At 39.4% G+C, this 22,046-nt stretch overlaps 1 protein-coding gene across 1 annotated transcript in view; it reads left to right on the top strand.

Annotated features, from left to right (window-relative positions):
• The window catches only part of LOC149181748 (DEAD-box ATP-dependent RNA helicase 25-like), a 188,915-nt gene extending 169,130 nt beyond the window's left edge, over window positions 1-19,785 (top strand). Inside the window, exons 9-10 of the mRNA XM_089414308.1 lie at window positions 18,408-18,590; window positions 19,180-19,785. Of these exons, the coding sequence (XP_089270434.1) occupies window positions 18,408-18,590; window positions 19,180-19,413 (417 nt within the window). The 3' untranslated portion in view covers window positions 19,414-19,785. The remainder of the gene's footprint in view (window positions 1-18,407; window positions 18,591-19,179) is intronic.
• The last annotated feature ends 2,261 nt before the right edge of the window (window positions 19,786-22,046 follow it).

Genomic DNA, 22,046 nt, shown 5'->3' with positions numbered 1-22,046 from the left:
ATCTGAAAGTCTCTTTGGAATAGAATTTCTTCCATAGTTGTCTTCACTCTTTTCCTTGCCTTTGCTGGAACTAGAAGCATCAACATTTCCTTCTAGCTTCCTCACATCCTTGTTGTTTGAAGCATTATCATTTTTGCTTGAGGATTCACTTGCATAGGCAAGCCCTGATTTATCAAGGGGAGACCTTTGTGACTTAGGATGTCATCTAGGGTTTGAGAACTTTTCAAGTTCTTATTCAACAAGTTAACTTACTTTTTAAGAAAGACAATTTCTTCCTTCATTTTCTTGCATTCTTCATCCTTCTTTGATAAACTGATCTCCATTTCTTCCTTCATCTTGGTTGCTTCATATGATTGTGCCTTAAGAGAAGTGATTTCTGATCTTAACTTGATGATGTCATCATCCTTTTCTTCTAGTTGGCATGTCATGGTGTTTCTCTCCTTTTCTGCTTCATCAACTTGTCCTTCTATGAATGCCAAAGCTTCCATTACCTTCTCAGCTCCTTGTGCTTGTTTCCTTGCTTCTTCTAGTTGAGATCTAAGGGAGGAGACCTCTTCCTTGTATTGACCAATCTCTGCTTCAAGTTTGTTCAAGCTCTTGAGTCTTTGTTCAAGGTGGCTTGACAAAGTTTCTTCCCTCTTCTTTGCCTTATCCAATTGATTTGTCATGGGTATGACTTCTTCATGATGCTTTCTTTTGTTTTGATGAAATTCCTCCTTAATTTTGGTGAGCTCGTCATCTCTTTCTTGTACTTGAAGCTTAGAAAGGTCAACTTCCTTCCTTGTCTTGTCCTGGTCACCATCTTGCGCTTTCTTCTTAAGTTTCTCATTTTCCTTTTTCAAACTGTTAATCTCTTCTATGGCAGCTATAAGTTTGGTTAGGAGATCTTCTTCAAAGTCTTCTTTATTTTCTTCATCTTCTAGGTCCTCTTTGGCCTTGATGTCATCACTCTTATTTTCATCTTCCTTGTTGGGTTATGGATTTCCTTCTTGCTTAGTGGTCATGGTCAACGCTCCTTTTGAGTGAAGGTCATGAAGTTTGTCCCATATATCTTTTGCTGATGAACATTTTTCCAGATTGGCCTTTATAGAATCTGCTAGCCCATTCAAGATTGCCTTCATTTCTCTTGCATTGTACTCCTTGGATTCTCCGTCCATCATGCTATCAATAATCACTGATTCCCATACTTCAAAGCCTTGAGCCATTAATAAATTTCTCATTCTTACCTTCCAAACATCAAAGTTTCCATTGAACAATGGAACTTTCCCGATTTGATTGTCTTCAATATTTACGGTTGAGGAAGAGACATCTTTAAGAGGATGGGAGGCTTTCTTCCTTGGCTTTGCCATTTATGTTCTAAGGATCAACCTTCAAGCTGTTAGGCTTTGAGTGAAGTTACTGGCTCTGAAACCAATTGTTGGAAATACTGAGAGGGTGGGTTAATTGGTGTTTCTTTTCAATTATTACTTTTACTAGTTAGATCACTTATATTTAGAACACAAAATGAACAATAAGAGTAAATGCTTTTATTAATTTCTTCTTTACAATAAATCAAGTACAATATATATAGGGCTCCAACCCTAGATGAAGACACCGATCTTCAATCTCCCAAGCTCCAACCTGTATTTGCCAAGCACCGACTTGGACTTCCAAGGCTCCAACCTTGTCAGCTTTGAGGCACCAACCTCAAGGGCTCCAACCCTATATTCGGTTTAGGCTCTGACCTGGTTTCTTGAGGACTCCGATCCTCTAGGACTCCAGCCCTATCCTCCAAGGCACCAACCTTGTCTTTTCGAGGCTTCAACCTCTTGGCTCCAACACTTACTTTACTTCGTGAAGATGTATTTGGTTATACTTCACCGCTTCCAATGTCTTCTTCAACTAGCCCTGTTAATCTTCAACTATGCCTTCACTTAGTCTCCACATCACATCATCAATGACAACCTTGTTCTTCACATGAAGGTGTCACCATTGCTCTTCATTTCACCCAAATAAGATCTACAAAGTCACTTTATGATGGCTAATGCATCATGGTCTCCAAGATTAACTCCAAGGACAACTAGGGCTTATCAACAATGTGTCTACAATAAACTGCACTAAGCCTCAAAGTCTGCACCAACTAATTCTTCTAAGATTTCTTTAATGTACCTCAACACAGCTGCTTCAAGGATGCTTCAATACGTCTCCCAAAATTCTCCAATGAAAACTCCAACAAGTCTTCAATTAGTGCTCCAAGTAATCCTAAAGAAGACTCTTCTTAATGATTGCTTCTAGATTTGCTCCAAGGCTGCTTCAGTGTATGCTACAAGGATATCTTCAAACTTTTTTTGTCTTAAGGTTCCAAACCTTGTCAAGGTTACAAATCTTCACTTCAATGTTAACTGCATATGCCCTCACAGTGAGCTTGATGATGCCACCATAGTTACTGAATCACTGAACCCACAAAGTGGTGAACTGTATGCTATTCTCAACGTTGTAGCTATCTCCTTCACTGATGATTTGAAACTTCCTTCACATCTTTACACGTTAGTTCTTCAACCGAGCTCCTCCACAGAAAAGTCTACAAGATTGTCCTTCAATTATCCGAGCCACAAATAGGTGAGTATACCACAGGTTCAATGCTGCAATAATTATGAAGAATAGATCGAGCCTCAAATTGATGCACTGCAGGTTTGACTATGACTAACTGTGGATGCTCTGAATTTATTGAGGATGGTCTGAAGCTCTTGTAGCTTAACCAAAATGCTGACCCACAGTCCTTCGAAGGTATGGTGCTAGACTGTCACGGATTTACTTGCTGCAATAGGTTTGATCTACCTTAGTCTTCATCGAGATTACAACACCCACAGTTCTAAGCTCCACTGGGGCTGTAGTGATCTCAATTCCGAGCTTGGTCCGACCCTGTAGCTGCCTGCAAGGAGAGACGTTTCTAAACAAGAGATCCGACCCTTATTCTGTGATGTTCCGAGCCCTTAATTTGTCACCTATATGTGGATATATGTCTTAGAAGGCGCCTAAAACAAATCCGAAGGCATGACCGTATGCTTGTCATGAGAGACGTTTCTAAACAGAGACCTGACCCTTATTCTGTGATGTTCCGAGCCCTTAATTTGTCACCTATACGTGGATATATGTCTTAGAAGGTGCCTAAAATAGATCCAAAGGCATGACCCTGTAGCTGCCTGCAAGGAGAGACATTTCTAAACAAGAGATCCGACCCTTATTCTATGATGTTCTGAGCCCTTAATTTGTCACCTATACGTGGATATATGTATAGAAGGCACCTAAAACAGATCCGAAGGCATGATCGTATAGATATAATTTTTAACCCAAAAAGCCTTAACAAATCTTCTTTAGTGCTCCTAGTTCATGTGTTGTGAACTGTTCATGTGTCTCTGTGATGGATGACCGAATTGAGGTGAGAGAAATGAAGATCCACGAGTTCTTATTAATACAGATTTTACTTTGACATGAGAGGACGTGACTTATGGAGGGAGGCTGACTTGAGGGCCGAATTGTAGACAAATATGGATTGACAAGATGTTTTTGACGCTTATGTGAAACTTGCACTCGCTGCGGCACGTTTGATGGATAGATGATTGTGTGGGTACTTGGGACCGCAAATGACATGTTGACCATGGAGGAGTGGGACCGTCGTGGATGTATTGACATGGGTGTGTGTTGGGTTAATTATATATGCTCAATATATGTTAATGTCCAATTTTGAGAGGAGTGGGGACAACACCATTCAATAAGGAGTAGGTATATATGTTAAATACATTTTTAATTTATTGTTGATATATTTTATATAGTTTATATCATATAGATGTAACACATATATTTATATTTGATATAAATATATGTATATATATGTCTAGTGATTTTTGCCCTCTTTTTTTTTTTTGTAAGTCTTTGGTATGTTTCTTCAATGTCAAGACATATTCTTGTAGGATTTTTCATCAACACTCTTTCATCAAATTAGGGTTAGGGTTTTAGGTTTGTAGTAGATTAGGGTTTTCGTTAGCCATTGGGGTTTCATTAATAAAGGCTAGGCTTTGCTCATTTTTAATCATGTTAGGGTTTCATGTAGTCTAGGGTTTCTTCTTTTAGGGCTTCAAATGTAGGGATCCCTTGTAGGGTATGCACATAGGATTAGGGTTTCACACCTTTAGGGTTTGCTTCAACACAACAAGGGTTCCTCTAAGTTAGGGTTTGTATAATGAGAGAGAAACATCTCAAAGGTTACGACATGTATCACAAGAATATTTTCCATCACAAATAATGCCATATTGACATCAATGACAACCTTGACTAACACAGACAGATTAGCAATGCAGCAAGAAGCTAGTGCGTTTGAAACTCTCTTACAGAAGAACGAAATTCAGAGAGTACCTGCAGAACAAAAGCGCTTTCTCTTTCTCAGTTACATATTTCAGGACAAAATTGTGCAGATAAAGGAGTGAAGACTTGTAGGTTAGGTGTCCGTTTCCCTGATGGCAAGAGGGTGCAGAGGAGGGTTCTTCAAAATGATCCCATATAGTTACTTTGGTCCTTTTGTTGTTCTGAAGTCAAAGAAGCCAGCGATGGGTGCCAATTTAAACTGGCACATGTAGTTCCTGGTGCATCATCTAAAACATTAGAGAACAATAACAACCATAATCCAAACCATAACAACCATAATCCAAATAAAGAGAAGACTTTTGAAGAGGTATGAGTAGGAATGGCCACAGAAGCACAAGGGCAAGCAATGCCAGAGAAGGAAAGAGAAAACAATAGTGCAATGTGCATGTAACCCATGCACAACAAACACAGATTTAATAACCGGACTTAGTCCCATTGATCATCAACGATCTCTAAAAAAGTTATATTGCCCTTTCCTGGAAATGGCGTCGTCTCCTCTATATGGAAATTTGAAGGAATTGAAGCTGTGTAATGCCAGTTATTGTAAGGAATTGGAATGCTTGCCAATTCCCATTGAAGTGTGTCCTCAATTGACAAGTTGACAGTGAATGAGTGTGAATTCCTCGAACGGTCTTTTGAAAAGAATGAAGGGGCAATACAGTGGAGTGGGGAAGGAACATCAAGTAATGTTAGCTCTTCCATTGATATGTCTAGGCTTGTGCAACTGCAACACATTGAAACTTACAAAACCAAAATATTAGAGGTATCATTTGCTGTATCGAACAACTTCCAACAACAACCGTCTTTTCCTTTTACACCCGCTGCATCCTTACACCTTGTTACACCCAATGTTTTACAGCTCGAGCTCTCCACTGTGAACATCCTTAACTACGACTCCACATACGTTGCTCCCTGTTCGCACCACTGTTGTCTCTGTTGCATTCGGTTCATCACTTGTTGTCTGAGCATCCCTTTCCATCGTGCCATCCACATCTGCCGACTAACGTTGACCTCCGCCGTTTTTTTTGTGGACCCTTGACCGGCACAGAACCATCACGATTGGTTTTTCAATTGGTCGTAACCTTTGTAAAAGGTAAATCATACCTATTGAAATACAAAAAAAAATCAACTATATAATTACACATAATTAATATATATATACACACTTAATATTATATATATTTAAAATTATATAAGAAGAAGAAGAAAAGAGAGAATAGATAAACTCTAGTTTCAAGACAGTATTGCCCAAAAAAAAAAACTATACATGCTGAAGTACTTGTGACGAATTACATATGCCGAGATGACAAAGGCAAGGTGAAGAAATTATCAGCAATAAAGCTTTGAGGACAAAGCTTTTGAAGAAAGGGGCAATGTTATGAACATAATTTATATAAAAATAAAATATAAACAAATGTAAATAATCATAACAATCAATTAAATATTCTTTTGTTAAATGAGAAGGCATGTCTAAAAGATATGGCCATTCATGAAAGGGCACCTTCCTAGGTATACAAGCAAGCTCTCATTGTAACATTCATCATCCCTGTACATTTCATATTATTAATAAAAGATTATTTATAAATACCTTTGTGTATTTTATATTTAAAATCAACAATCTAAAGTTTTGTTGCTTTTGCTTCAGAACCATTCGGGAAATCAAGTCCAATAAGGATTTTAGTATTGGGAAACTCCTTCACAAGGCATATTCCTCAAACCTAACCCTCAAATCCTCACCTCATCCTAGAAATCTTTGTACCTTGCTTAACAAGCAAGTAAGCTCTATTCTTAACCCACTTCTAGGAAAAGGATTATTAAGTTCACTTCACATCCATTGGTTGATTCATCCTTCACAAGTGAATTTCTATATACCAGGTCTCCTCCCATCGAAGCAAGTAAGCTCTATTCTTAACCCACTTCTAGGAAAAGGATTATTAAGTTCACTTCACATCAATTGGTTGATTCATCCTTCACAAGTGAATTTCTATATACTGGTTCTCCTCCCATCGATGAAAGTCCGTAAAGAGTAGGGAGTCTTAGGTGAGGTAACAATGGGCTAAGCCTCCGACGTTGCCCTTTGATCTAGCAGTTGTCCCTTTAGGAGTTGCTTTCATGCCCCCTACTAGTTTGAGCGATAATAGGTCCAAAAAACCTCTTTTTGGAAAGATCGGTAAAATATTGGCAAAAATCGGAAAACTGTGCAAACATTAAAAAATGCAATATATATATATATATATATATTTATATTTTATTTTATTTTTTTCAGAATTTTAAACATATAAAGCGACAACAATATTTGATAAACACATTGGCACATAAATATGAAGAAAGCACTAATATATATGATTTAGTTGATGCCAAATAAAAATGATACATCAAAGTTGATACTAAGTCCTATTGAACCTTGATAGCTGCCCAATCAACGACTCAAAATTGGATAACCAATGCAAAATAACATCACATATATAAATGCATCTCATCATCATGAGTTATATGTATCATGGCAAAAGAAACAAAACTAGTAGCTAGCTATCTGAGATCAATTCCCTCTTCCTTTTATGGGAAAAGATGATGGGCTGTTTGCTAGGCTTGCCCCTAACAATAGAAGGCCCTGGCCTTGCACCAAATGTTAGACGATCACTGATGGGTATAAAACTATGCTCATCAATAGTTGTAGAAGGTAGTGTTGATGTAGGCATATTCTCCTCCTCCTACTTCTCCTGCTGTTGTATTGGTTCCTCCTCTAACCATGCATGTGACTCCTCCATGATGGGAACCTCAAACTCCACCCTCCATGAAGACAATACATCATTATTGTAAAAAAAAATGGTATACACATCCAATGTTCTCTCCATTTTCTTCACACATACTTGGAGATTGTAATGGACATACACCAAATCATTAAGACATGAGAACTCCAGCGTTGTAAGTGTATCATAAAAAATTAATGGGTTTTGACTCTTGAAGGTCATAAATTACAATAAATGTAATTGCTTAGTTGAAGTTCAAAGTTCTATCTTGTTGTTAATTTGGCAGCTCAGGGACAAATTCCCTCCATTGGACAATCTTCCTCATCAAGAAAGACCCCTCCTAGCCCTTGGAAGAATTTAATTTGATTAAGAAAAAAAAATTTATTATGGAAACCCACATGTGCACTAAAGGACAGGTCGGCCTAAAAGAGAAATTGGACACCCTTGGATGGCTATAAATAGAAGCCAAGTGACCATCATTTGGAAATCATCAAGCGTTCGTCTTTCTCTTCTTTGGTTTTGGCTTGCACAGATCTGAAATTGGTTTGCAGGGAATTCATTTGCATAGGTTCGAAATTGCAGGGTCCGAGCTTTCACGTGTGGATTAGGGTTTTTGGTTCACAGCCACAGGGTTGTCACAAGAAAATTTTGGCCGTAGTCGCATGCACAAAAGCCTATCTCTGCGGCCAGAACGCTTTAGCTGCACACATGAGTGCTTGCTCCGTGTATCCAGGACTTGGGGTTTCTAGTCACAGTTGAATGCAGATCTGAACAGTGGATCATAGAATCCGTTAGTTGACCGCAGATGTTGACAGTTGACTGCAGGCTTCTGAATCATGGTTTTGATTATTAGTGTTGCTGGGTTCATCTCTTGGATGTTGTTTGTTTGATTTTGTGGATAATTTTGTGGTTGAAGCTCTGGATCATTGTGCTCTCTCTTTGCTGAACATTTTATAACAATTTAATAAGAAGAAGAATTTGAAAGGGTTTTCCCCCTTGTGGGGTTTTGCCCTGGTCTCTGATCAATCTTGGTGTCTCTATGTTTGAATGCTTTTCTTCTATTGTTCCTTTATGTTCTGCTGCATTGTTGATGATGTTGTTCTTTCTACGTAATTGGATATGATGTAATGATGTTATAATGTTGTGAGGTGAATTGAATGTGTAAATGATGAAATACCATTATCTAAAGCAAAGAACAATATAGCCCTAAGAAAAAATAGCATGGTATCAGAGCTGGGTTGAAGAAAAGTCATTGAAGATCACCCTTGTGAAGACACCATTGATGGAAGTGTTACCCACCACTTTGTGGGTGACACCCATAGGAGTAAATTTTCTCCTTGATGGTCCTCAGTCGGAAACCAACAACCCCCACAACCATTAGATAGATTGATGTGTCATTTTCTCTGCCACTTAAGTCAATTATGTGCTCCCTCGCCCATCGGTTATGATTGTATGTTTGAAGGTGGGCCTTCCAACCCCGAAGGTATGGCTTTTCATTATGTAGTTGGGTATTTTTGTTTACTTGTCATGGACACTTTGGGCATGGATTAGTGGGGGGATTCGATGGAGAGAGTGGACTAGGTCTGTATTCTTGTCTCCTCTGCCCAATTTGATGGTTAACCTTGTATCCTAGTCTCGTGGGATCTCCTTTATTGGCTACTAAGCTTCAGGGAGGGCACTACATGGGAAACCCCGATTTTGGTTGCATGGTCCCACTCCCCATACCAAATACATTACTCCCTTCCACTCATTACAACCCCATTCATCAATTTTCCCATCCAGGTCCACATTTTTCCACTAGGTCCACAAGGGGTTAACTTCCTCCTCCCCTTGTCCACACCTTGGGTCAGGCTTGGAAGGATGCCCCGAAGGTTGATGTAGCTAAAAAGAAAAGAAAAATCATAATTTGGCCACTCCCAACAAGAAATGTACCACAAAATGCAAAAGTTGGTCGGGAAATAAAAATTTAGCGCGTGGGCAAAATCCATACATGAGCTCTACCACTTTTCTTTGGCCATCACCTGGATGAGTCCCCTCCATCATTAAGGAACCCATGATTGTCCCAACACCTGATGGGCAATGAACCGCTCCACCTTAAGGGGGTATCTACTGCTATATCCTACATATCATGCTCTTATCCCCTAGAGCCCCAAGCAGTTATGAAAGAAAAATCAATAAAAAGAAAGAGGCATATGAAGAAGGGTTGAAAACTAAAGGCCGGGGTAATTCATGTACCATGATTTCTCCCTCCTACATCCATGTCGTCAAGTGTGGACTTCCCTATTTTTAACTACCCTTGTACCATGGGATATGGCCCAGAGCTTTACCTTCATGCCCCACTCCATTCCATCACTATATCACTTGCCACCTATGAAACCGGATTCGTCCAAAACAGGCCACGTGTCTGAGTCCCACGAATCCGACACGATTCGATGGGAATTCGAATCCTAAAATGGGACATCACGTGTCCTAACAGGACACCATCAAATCCTGGTCGTGTCCCGATTTTGGGATTCGAATCCCAAAAAAGTGAGGCTTTATGAGGTTTATGAGATTTGTGAGGGTTTATTAGTGAGGGTTTATGAGGTTTATGAGGTTGTGAGGGTTTATGCAGATATTTGAATTTTGTATGTACTATGCATGCTATAATGTTACTAACTTACTTTGTAAACAATAAAACTAACATCTAGATGAAGATATATGTTTGAAATGAATGAATTTGTATCATTAATGAGAATTTGTGTAAGAAATATCTAATTTTTAATATATATATATATAACGAATCCTACGTGTCCTATTCCGGGGGTCAACGTGTCCGAATCCGACACTCGAATCCCCGTATCCTACGAATTTCGAATCCCCGTGTCAGGTGACTTAGCTTGCCACCTACCATTTGATGGATGTACCATGGACATGTCACCCCAATTAGAGGCGGAAACCACCTAATAGGCTCCTTGGTTAACCTCCTTATTGAGCTTGGAGACACCTGTACATGCCAAAGCCCACTATGGAAGGGCATGCCACTATGAATTGTCCACTTGTTTTCCATGGTTTGTAGTCTCTTTTACTCGATTACTTTAATGATTTATTGTACTGGAAGGTGAGGGGATACATTAGATCTTATATAGAATTGCAAGTGTGTCTCCATTTGGGGTTTGGTATACCTATATGGGGTCCAAGCCCTCTAGAGGGTCACGTTGGCACTTTTAGGGTGAGCGTTGAGGGCCATGGGCCTCCAACATAGTAGAGCACTTCATGGACCCCCCAACACCATTCATTGATTTTTCGTGTTCCACCTTTTGGATGAGGATGATGCACTTGGATCACCATGCCCAACCAACTTCACACTTGTACCATACACTTGGAAGATGTTCCAGGGCCCAAATAAGGATGTGTATCACCATGGGAGACAAAGGAAGGACTTATGTCATCATTCTAGCCCTTACAAATGGTTTACAATCATTAACGATCCACTTAGAGACCCATGAGGATGTCATTGTGCCCCCACACCGGGACACCACGTATGACTTGCTTGCATATTAAGGGACCAACTCCCTGAGCACTATGTTTGGATCCTATTCTCTCACATTGGCACACTTTGGACTCCACTAGGCCTCCTCAATGGCCCAATGACTCATTGTATTTACTATTTTTCCCTCTTGAGAGGCTTTATCTTTGTATTATTGAGCTATCTTGGTGGGCTTGTCACCAAGCCATGTCATTATTGTATATTATTTTATTATTTGGGGCATTATTAGGCTATTCGAACCCCTTTATGGATTGTGTAATTGATGGGAGGCTCATTCATTTCTCTCATCACAATTTTGGATTGGACTATCTCTTCTTGAGAATTTCAGCTAACCTATTTGATGGATGAATCGGATTTCTAAATGCATTTCAATGTTTGTAAAGATTATCTTTTGGCTTGGAGCTTCGATATATTTGTACATTGATGATTGGAGGATTTTCGCTATACTTATAAGTGTCATTTGCATGTTTTACTTTACATGTATGGTCACTTGTGTAATGTATGAATGTTTTCGCTCATAAAGTTGGTGTAGCTTCCTTTAAGAAATGCGAATTTTTTTAAAATTGTCTTTGTGAGGGATTTCGTATGTTTCATGCAAAAATATGATGAACAAATGCCCTAGAAGTACACGACTGTTCATTATTACCTTGACAAGTCATTAATTGCAGGATCAAAGAAGTATAAACTTTCATAGTAACTTGTTTGCCACCTCTAGGGCTATGCGAAGTTGCTAGGAGACTCCTTGTTTGGGTATAAAACAATTCTAAACATTGATTTGCATTGACTCCATTCTCCTAATAGGCTAGGCACTGGTCTAGTCTGAAGGTGATCGCAGAAAAGAAAAGGAAAACTCTTTTCACCTCCTTCCTTCTTTTCTAAGCCCTAACCTAGTAGGCCTCCTAAGGAATCACCTAAAATCATTTCTAACCATTGAAAATCCTTGAAAACTGGTCAACTACTGCATTGGGGTCTTCTTGAGAGGTCCTCCAAATTTGAGGTTGATCCCACAGTGGAATCTCAAGATATTCCAAGCCCTAGCTTGAAGATCATCCTCCTCCCTAGGTATCCTTTGGTTAGTGGCTTCATTAGGATCATTGCACTCAAATTCCAAGATAAATTCAATTCCTTTGATCCTATTCTCCTCCCAAATTGGTCAAGACCATAAATCTGTTGCGGAAAACCAAACCCTTGGCTTTGTTAGGTTCCACTTGGGCTTCTTTGTGGTCCTGCAAACTTGAAATTCTAATTCCAGAAGGACCGCTTAGAAAACTTATTTTTCTAGGGGTCTAGGACACTTCTTATTAAAGAAATACCCCTCAATTTTAGATCTTGGTATCCTCGTAGCCCTTCTAAGAGAGCTATCCTTCTTGCTTCTATAACAAGTAAGCCCATTATCTGAACCTCTCTTATGAATAGGCTTTAGGAATCACTCTTCATCCTAACATTGAACCACCTATCCTAATGATTCCTGTCTTACCGGGACTCCTCCATTGGTGAAAGTCCGTAAAGAGCAGGGAGCTTTAACTGAAGTGACAGTGGGCTATTGCTGCATTGTTATCGCTTGACTTAGTAGTTGCTCTATATGATCCCCTCCGAGGACCCTTATTAGTTTGAGCAGTAACATTTTTGGCATTGTTGCCAGGGACACGAGACGTGTGTCATGTTCCCCATACGAGAACACTGACATATCATTCTTGGAAACTCCATTAGTAAAACGAAGCCCTAGTTCTTCATTTAACTTTAAGGTCAATGCTTGTACGATGAAGCAAGCATCTCTCTAGGCATCTCTAAATTCACCCTAGCGACTCCATATCTAAGATGTTACGAAAATTTGCATAGCAATAAATGGCTCATTGGAAAGGCATATTTTATGTACTTCAAGATGATCCTCAATCCAATGATCATGATGTCATTAGAAGCCAAGAGGAGCTTGATGCTCCTCTTAATTAATCTCTTGGGGGCCATAAAATTGAGAAGCTTTCTTAATACCTTGAAAGGGGATTGTGGTTTCTCGAAGATATGATGATCATAGTCCACCTAGTTCCTCCATTGATAATCAAGTTAATGTAAATGTGGATGTGGATGAGAAATCTATCACGTTATGCCGTGAGGAGGATATGCCTGAGGTTACTATTCATCGAAAGTTTATGAGCTTGGTCATTGAGTTCTCCATATTTTCATTGCAAGAAAGGTTGCGCGAGTTGGATTCCTCTTTTCCCTCCTTGTCTATGACCATTGGTGCATGGTCCTCGAATGTTGCCGCCCCCCACACTTACCATTCATCAAGCAAATTTTGCAATGGGAAAAGTGATGTCTGGGTCTCCTGCCTCATGATGGTTCATAAGGAAAAATGTTTTTATATTGATTTAATAATACACTAGTTACATTGGCTATATGATTACACTTAGCATTTGCATAATGTAACGTGCATGGTAGGGTAGGATGCATTGCATACTGATTTTTGCATAACTACCATTATCATGTGATGTTATCATGCTAGAATAGATGCACATAGATAAAATTGCATTGTTATTTCTTGTTGATTTCTTTTTATGGCCTAATACAAGCGTGGGCGATCATAAGAGGCCACAAAGGCTCCTTGATTGGGTATAGTTCCTCTAAATCACAAATTTCATCTTGGCTCCATCTTCCCCAAAGGATTAGGCACTAATCCTTCCATAGGTGATCATTTTCAAAGAGCATTCCTCTCACCTTCCCCTCTTTTTCTAGGGCTAACCTCCATAGGTCACCTAGGGCATCACTTTTCTCACAATTAATTCATCAAAAGAATTTGATCTCTTGCCCACAACTGTGTTGGTGTGTCTTGAAGAAGCCCTCCAAATTTCACGAGATTCCGATAGTGGGATCTTGAGGTATTTCAAGCCCTATCTCAAAGATCGATTCTTGCCCTTGGTTTCCCATTGGATAGTGACCTCATTGGGATCATAGCATTAAATCATCAAAAAAATATTCTTTCTTTGATCCTCTTCCCTTCCCTAATTAGGCCAAGTACCTCCTTAGTTGATCAACTTGATACCCTTAACCTAATTTTGGGTCCACTTGCCCTTTGTGGTCCCACAATGTGTTAACTCCAGTTCCACAAAGATCACTTAGGAGCCAAGCATTCATAGGGATTTTTAAGTCTAGGGGCTTCCTTGATAATATTATATATATACTCTCAAACCCTAACCTCAAAGACCCTCTTAGCCCTTCCTAGAGAGCCTATAACCTTGCTTCTCAAGCAAGTAAACCATACAATTGAGTCTCTCTTGTGAAGAAGCCTTAGGAATCACTCTTTATCCTTTCATTGACCTATTCATCTAGTGATTCCCTTTATACCGGGTCTCCTCCCATCAGTGAAAGTCCGTAACAGTGTTGCGGGGGAGCGCTCCCGCTCCCAATCCGCGCTCTGGGCGGGAGCAGCTCAGGAGCGCGCTCCCGATAAAAAAATTTGCGCTCCCTGCCAATTTCGGGAGCGACATCGGGAGCGTCACTCTCGGAGCGAATATTTAACGCTCGGGAGCGATCGGGGAGCGATCGCTCCCGAGCGTTAAATATTCGCTCCGGGAGCGAATCGACCGACGCCGGGAGCGATCCGGGAGGAAAAAAAGCCGCGGACGCGAAAAAAAATCCAATTTAAAAAAAAAAATTGTTTTAAAAACTCAATGGGGCAAACAAACATTTCATTATCACTTGAATGAGAGCAAGAGCAAAGGAGCAAGGAGAAGCAAGGAGCAAGTGCCGAGGAGTGAGGAGCAAGCCTGCAAAGAGGTAAGTATGTTAGTAATTTAGTTAGTTTAGTTAGTTTAATTTAGTTAGGTAGTAATTTAGGTAGTTTAATTTAGTTTATTAACTATATTTAGTAAAAAAATCATGAATCTAAATTAAATTAATAGATTAAAATTATTAAATTAATTAATCTAAATAAATTAAATTAATTTGCAGATTCAAAAGCCTACAAATATCAAACATCATGGACCTGGCTATATTTCTTGGGATTTTCCTCTTCTTGGTCCCTTTTATGGTTATTATGGTGCTGGAGAGTAGGAAACGGAGGGGCCAAAATGAAGAGGGGGATGAAGAAGCTGGAGAAAGTGGATTTGATGAAAACCCCGGTGAGGAGGAGCTGGAGGAGGGTGAACATGACTCTCAAAAAACTAAACAAGACCAAACCCCATTGTGGAAATATGTTAACAGGCCTGAAGCAGGGAAAGGGGGTGGAACCAGTAAATTTCATTGCCCCCATTGCAACAATGATTACACAAGTTCATACACCCGTGCCAGAAAACACCTCTGCGGGAAAAGGCCATGGGATGGAGACAAACAAATAGGAATCAAAACTTGTCCAGCGGTGTTAGCAGCAGATAGAGCCAAATACATAAGGGAAGAGGAGGAATCCCAATACAAATCAAAAAAATCAAGGGGTTTCTTTGAACCAAGCTCACAATCACAAGCACAAAGAACTCCTTTAGCATCCTCCCAAGGCAGTGGATATGGAGGCACAGGGTCATCAGGTTTAAGGTGTAGAACCATATCAGATTTCCTTGATGATGGGTGTAGGAATGATGTGGATTCAAAGGTTTACAGGTTTCTCTATGCATGTGGGATACCATTCAATGTTCTTCGCCACCTTATTGGCACGAAATGGTTTCTGCCATAAATGATGCCCCTAAAGGATAGAAGAGCCCTGGGTATGACAAGGCAAGAACCGTTGGACTTGATCATGAAAAAGCAAAAATATCACGTTCTTTGAATAGAATGACAAGTTCTTGGACTGACCATGGGGTGTCCATTGTATCTGATGGATGGACAAATGTAAAAGGCAAGCCATTGATAAGTGTTCTTGCTGTGTCTATTAGTGGTGCCATCTTTATAACTACACATGATTACTCAGACAAGTTCAAGACGGGCATCAACATTGCAGAAGCATTACTTGAAACAATTGACCGTATTGGGCCATACAATGTCATCCAAGTCATCACTGATAATGCTCCTAATTGTAAGGCAGCGGGAGCAATTATTGAGGATAAATACCCCAACATATTTTGGTCTGAATGTTTGGTTCACACATTGAACCTTTTGATGCATGATGTTGTCAAGAACAAAAATGCACAATACCAATGGATTGGTGATTTGTACAAGAAAGGCAAACAAATGATAAAATTTATTACAAATCATAGCAATACCCATGGCCTTTTCCACAATCACTCGAGATTGGAGTTGTTGAAGATTGCGAAGACCAGATTTGGTAGCTATTACCTCACCTTCAGGTGCCTTTTGAAGGTAAGAGAGTCATTGGCTAGCATGGTATCAAGTCCACATTGGCAGGTATTAAAGGAAAGGGCTACAAATGTCGCTGACAGGCAAGGTTTTGAACTGGTGGAGGAGGCCGCTCTTGATGGTCAGTTTTGGACAAGTGTGAGGCAAGTATTGGATTTCACCAAGCCCATTTATCACATGATTCGGTTTGCAGATACAGACAAACCAGTGATTGGCGAGGTGTATGAGAAAATGGATACCATGTTGGGGCAAATAAAAGATATTGTTCATAACAAAGATCCCAACTTGTACAAACTAATTCATGATTGTGTGTGTGAACGGTGGAATAGACTTAATCTTCCACTACATTGCTTGGCGTATATCCTTACGCCAAAATACTACTCTACATCTTGGTTGGGCCAACCTACACCAGGGGGTGGGATTAGGATCAAACTCCATTTAGATGCAGAAGTAACTAGTGGATATTTGCAAGCATTAGAAAAGTTGATACCTGACAGGGAGGAATGTGCAGCTGTGCGCCTTGAAATAGGCAAATACTTCAGTGGCACTGGTTTGTTTGGTACCTTCCATGCAATGGAAGACAGAGACAGATTTGATGCTCTCACATGGTGGGAAACATATGGCGGCCATGGACTTTTGCCAAAATTGGCAAAAAAAGTTCTATCACAGGTTGTGAATACTTCTTCTGCAGAGAGGTGTTGGAGCACCTACAGCTTCATACACAATGTGAAAAGAAACAGACTCAATGAAAACTGAGCAGAAAGCGTGGTTTAGGTGCAATACAACTTGAGGTTGTTGAGTCATTATTGTGATTGGGCTTATGAGGAAAATTTGGGACAATCACCCAAAGGATGACAATTTGGAGGATGGTATAGTGCATCTTGAAGAACTGGAAGATGAACTTATAAGGGATGAAGATGAAGCAACTGCAGCTGCAGCACCCATGCCACCTCCATCTCCAGCATCCAGTAGCAGTGCTCGAGGTCCGAGTCTTGTTCCTTTGCTGTCGCCACCTCCATCTACACCCTCACGTGGAGGGCATGTGCCTTCTAGTTTTGGTCGTCGGTCTGTGCGGGAGACTCCTAGAAGACCACCACGACCTGCTTATACTCTTGGAGACTCTTCTAGTTTCTATTAGTTTTCATAACTGTTGAGTCTTGAGTCCTTGACTCGACTCTTGACTCTTTCATATCATAATGATAATTTTTGTAAACAATATATGACTGTGACAATGAAAATTTGAAGTTTGAAGTTGGCAATTATAACTCATTGGTAATGATTGTGAATTATGAATATGATGCTTCATGAAAGACTAAAGTTGTTTTATTTCATTTCATTATTCATGTTTCATTTTATAACATTTCATTTCATGTTAACAGTTAAAAGTTAGGACTTAGAAATATCTAAGATATTACTTCTTGTAATGGTTGAACTTAGCTTACAAGTACAACTTTGGTGATCAATGATGATAAATGTTATATATTGAATTTTCAATTTTGAAAGCTTGAAGTTGAAACTTTAAGATTGAATTTGATGAATCATGATTCACGAGACTCAATATGTTGCAGTTGTAATATGTATTTTACTAACTTGTGGACATGGTTGATGAAGATTATAATTTATAGAATCTAGATGATTGATGTGATATGGTTCAATGATCAATCTATGTTTTTTTATGTTTTTTATATCTAATTCATCATTCTACATGTTTTTGTTGACATATATGTATCAAAAATTAAAATATATATATATATATATATATTTTTTTTTTAAAATCACTCCCGGGAGCTTTTGAAAATGGTCGCTCCCGCTCCCGCTCCAAAGTAACATTGGTCCGTAAAGAGTAGGGAGCCTTAGTTGAGGTGACAGTGGACTATCGCTGCATTGTTGTCCTTGACCTAGTAGTTTCCCTTTTAGGATCCCCTCCTAGGACCCCTGCTAGTTTGAGTGGTAACAAGGACCATGTAGTGCACCATGCATTTTAGGCAAATCTTCCACTACAATAAGTGATTGTAACTCCCTGATAACTTTTTTTTGCCAGCTTAAATGTTCAAGTTACTTTAAGACCTCATGTTGGGGTTATTGAAGTTTAACAGAATACCTGTGAAGACTGGGAGTAGTGAGTTAACTGGGAATGGTCACTTAAACAGTAACCTGACAATAACTTTTCTTAAAACAATTTTTTCTATTTGTTGGTTAAGTTCTGGTTCGTGAATGAAATCTGGATGTTGATTACTTTCTTGGGTTTCATTAGTCTCAGAATCATAAATTTAACGAGTTGAATTATATATTTGATTTTTTTTCTGTAAATTGTGTAGCTCCTTATGATGTAGGGTGCTATCTTTGATTCTTGTTATTATCTGAAGTGGGTGATTGCATTGTAAGAAATCGGTGCTTTAATAGAGTTCTCTCTGGTCATACGTGACAATCTGATTTTTTTTATACAGATGGGGTTACCACCTGATCGTGAGCAATACATACACAGACTTGGTAGAACTGGACGTAAAGGAAAAGAGGGACATGGTTTGCTGTTGCTTGCACCTTGGGAAGAATTCTTTTTAGCTGATGTGCAGGATTTGCCGATAAAGAGGGCTTCATTGCCGGAAATGCACTCGGAGATGATATCAAGGGTGAGTTTTACCCCTCCAAGACATAGCTTCTTGTTATCTTATATTAATAGTTTCAATGGAGTGTGTAATTTATTTTATGCTGGTTATATATTATTGCTGAAAATCTCTGCCACATTGCCAATAACTATAAGCCATGGTTGAATGGTTTCTGGTAAAATCACTTTCAGTAAAACAGCAACAATGGGGAAATTTAAGTTTTAAATACATCATTTCAGTCTTATGATATCCAATCCAGTCCACAACACAGATGCCCTTAATCTGGACAGAAATCCTATTTGTTTCTCTTACTATAATACATTTGAAAACATACAATAGAGCACCAAGCCTGCGTTAATTTGCTTATAGCTTTTACTCTGTTGCTTTGCCTAGCTGTCTTCTGTTTTGGCAAGAATTTAGCATGCAAGGCTTATGTTTACATTAGCAAGAAAATATGTGTTATCCTTGGGATGATACTTGCTTGAATTGGGTTGGTTGATCACTAAAGACCATGCATGCCTTTCATGACTGTCAATGCTATAAAGTATTTGTGCTGTTGAGTTGCTAGATAAACATATCTATTGATGATAAACAACTCTCTGGTTGTTGACAGGTACAGCATGCAATAGCTAATGTTGATTTAAGTGCCAAAGAATATGCTTATCATGCATGGCTTGGGTACTACAATTCTGTGAAAGCTATTGGCCGAGATAAAACAAGACTTGTTGAGCTTGCAAATCAATTCAGTCGCTCAATTGGCTTGGAACAGCAACCAGAACTATTGAGGAAAACTGCAGCAAAAATGGGTCTCAAGGGTATTCCTGGACTACGGATAAAGAAAAAATAATTTACATCCCCGCCAATACATGGTGGTTGTTCCATGGTATCCTTTTTCTGTAGTCCATTTTAATTGCATTGAGGCCTTTCTGGTCTTTTCAATGAGCTACAGATTTTCACTCATTGGCCTGTCCTATTTAGCCATGAATACTGGGCTTTTTATGTGACAGGAGCAAATCAAGAAATTGAATGTAAATATAGCCTAGCATATTGTAATATCTCAGGTCTATTGCTGAATGTAAGGTATTGTTCTTGCCAATGGACCAGTGGTTCGGGGGATCCAACTACATCCTGTAATGTTTGAATCAAAATCCTGTACATTTTGGTTGTTGGAATCAGTGTTTTTAAAACCGGAACCGATGACCGGACCGGTCTAACTGGGACTGGTTTGGTCTAAACAAACTGGTTTTAGAAAAATACATTAAATAATTAATTTTTAATGAAACAAAACTATTTTTAAGATTCAAAACCATGATTCCAAGCCAATAAAGACAAAACATGCAAAGTTTGCTCATTTATATACCGTGTAAAGGTGAATATATCAAAATGGCACAGAGTGCAATACATATCATCGACAAAATAGCAAAATACATAAGCAATGAGGCTCTAAATTGCCTATAAAGTCCAAAAACAGTGCTGCAAGCTATGAGGCCATTGGCCTACTACAAGTCTACAGTGTACACATGATCAATCATCAAGTTCATTACCACTACTAGCCACAGGATCATCATCAGGAGCTACATAGACATCATCTGGTTCAGTGTCTGAGGATGCCTCAGCCTGATCTGCAACCTCAGTATCAATGCTACCAATAACGATAGAAGTGGACCTAATGGAAGCACGAGTTTGTCGACCTGCACAACTATTGGTTCTTTGCCTTTCCTTGATGCCGCTACTTATCCTGGTTCTGATGCCACCACATAATCTGCTTCATCCCCCGCTAAAGCCATGTTGATATCAAAAGTAGCCTCAAACACAAAATCTTCAGCCTCCTCCACCCATTCTGATGTTGGATCAATATCATCCAACACAATGGGATCTAGATCAGGGGTTTTGCTCATCATTTGGTTCCTCCTCAGTCGAAGGTTGTATTGCACGAAAACACGATCATTTAACTGTTTTTGTTCCAAACGGTTTCACTTCTTCATGTGTATGCGCTAAAAAACAAACCAATTGCGCTCATAACCTGAAGCACTGGAAGTTTGACTGAGGACTCTAATTGCAAACCTTTGCAATTGAGGGCACTGGCCACCAAATGACTCCCACCAATGTGCCGCAAAGAAAAAGACATTAATTAGTAACTTGGTTTATAATTTGAATTGTAAAGAACGTAAACAATTTTAACTTGAAAAGAAAAACAAATTGGAAATTGGAATTGCTTACCTGGTTGGTCCACATCTCTTGCCATCTTTGCCAAGCTTTTGCCAAAAGTACCACCTGCCATATTGAAAACAGTAAGTTGTCTATGTATTTCCAACTGGTCTGCATGGCTAGGGACCATGCGCTCCAAGCAATCAATCAATCCAGCTCTGACCTCCCCATCATGCAGATCTCCTCGCTGATTTTTATAATAATACTTTAGGTTAAAAAAAAACCCAGCTGCATGTATAGGACGATGGAGTTGATTGTTCCATTTGTGATCAATGATCTCCCATATACGGCCATATTTAGCTAATTTTTCCTTGTAAACTGCCCATATCTGCTCCTTTGCATGATCCATAGCCTCATAAATGTAGTCCATGGCCAATCTTCCCCATCCACCATCCTTAGCATGTTAACAAGGGGCTTGGTAATTTTCACAAGCTTTAGAGACCTTTTCCAAAAATAAGTGTCTAACACTTTCTTTTTGGTGTCTTTTCTATCTAGTCTACGAACCCACCGAGATTCAGACCATTCTTCAGAGGAAAACATTTTCTGCAAGTTTTTATGTTGACCATTGAGACATTGCAACGTGAGGAAGTGAGTTGCAAATCTCGTAATTGTAGGCCTAACAAGCTCTTTTCCCCCAGTGTTTTTCCTCATTAGGCTCAATACGCATGAGTGGTTGTAATGTATTTTGTAATGCACTTGGCATGCTCTACAATGTTTTTTACCCACTCCACTTTGCCTATATCCTCAAGCATGAGGTCTATGCAATGTGCAACACATGGAGTCCAAAATATGGTCTTATATTTGGTCTCAAGCATCTTTCCAGCAAGAACATAGTTTGAGGCATTATCGGTGATGACCTACACAACATGCTGCTCCCCAACTTCTTGAATAATGTTATCCAAAAGCTCAAATAGAAGGGCTGCATCCTTCACTTTATCAGATGCATCAACTGATTTCAAAAACATGGTTCCTTGAGGGCAAGAAACAAGGAAATTAATGATAGTGCAGTTCTTTCCATCGATCCATCCATCTGACATGATGGAACAACCTGTTTTAAGCCATGAATCTTTAAACTCAACAAAATACTCATCAATGGAAGATATCTCTTTTTGCAAAAGAGCTCCCCTCAAGTCATGCAAACTAGGGCCTTTGAAGCCTTTTCTTGCAGCTATAACAGAGTCCCACATAGCATGGTAATAAGGTGAGCGAGTAGCATTAAATGGGATCGCTGAATCATACCACCATCTAACAATGTATTGATGAGAAGTTTCT

This window comes from Pinus tabuliformis, chromosome 3_2, assembly GCF_031772625.1.
Source record: "Pinus tabuliformis cultivar Carrire ecotype Pingquan chromosome 3_2, CPIR1, whole genome shotgun sequence".
Lineage (NCBI taxonomy): Eukaryota > Viridiplantae > Streptophyta > Pinopsida > Pinales > Pinaceae > Pinus > Pinus tabuliformis.
Note: the sequence above shows the minus strand (reverse complement) of the source record. Positions and strands in the feature narration are given on the sequence as shown.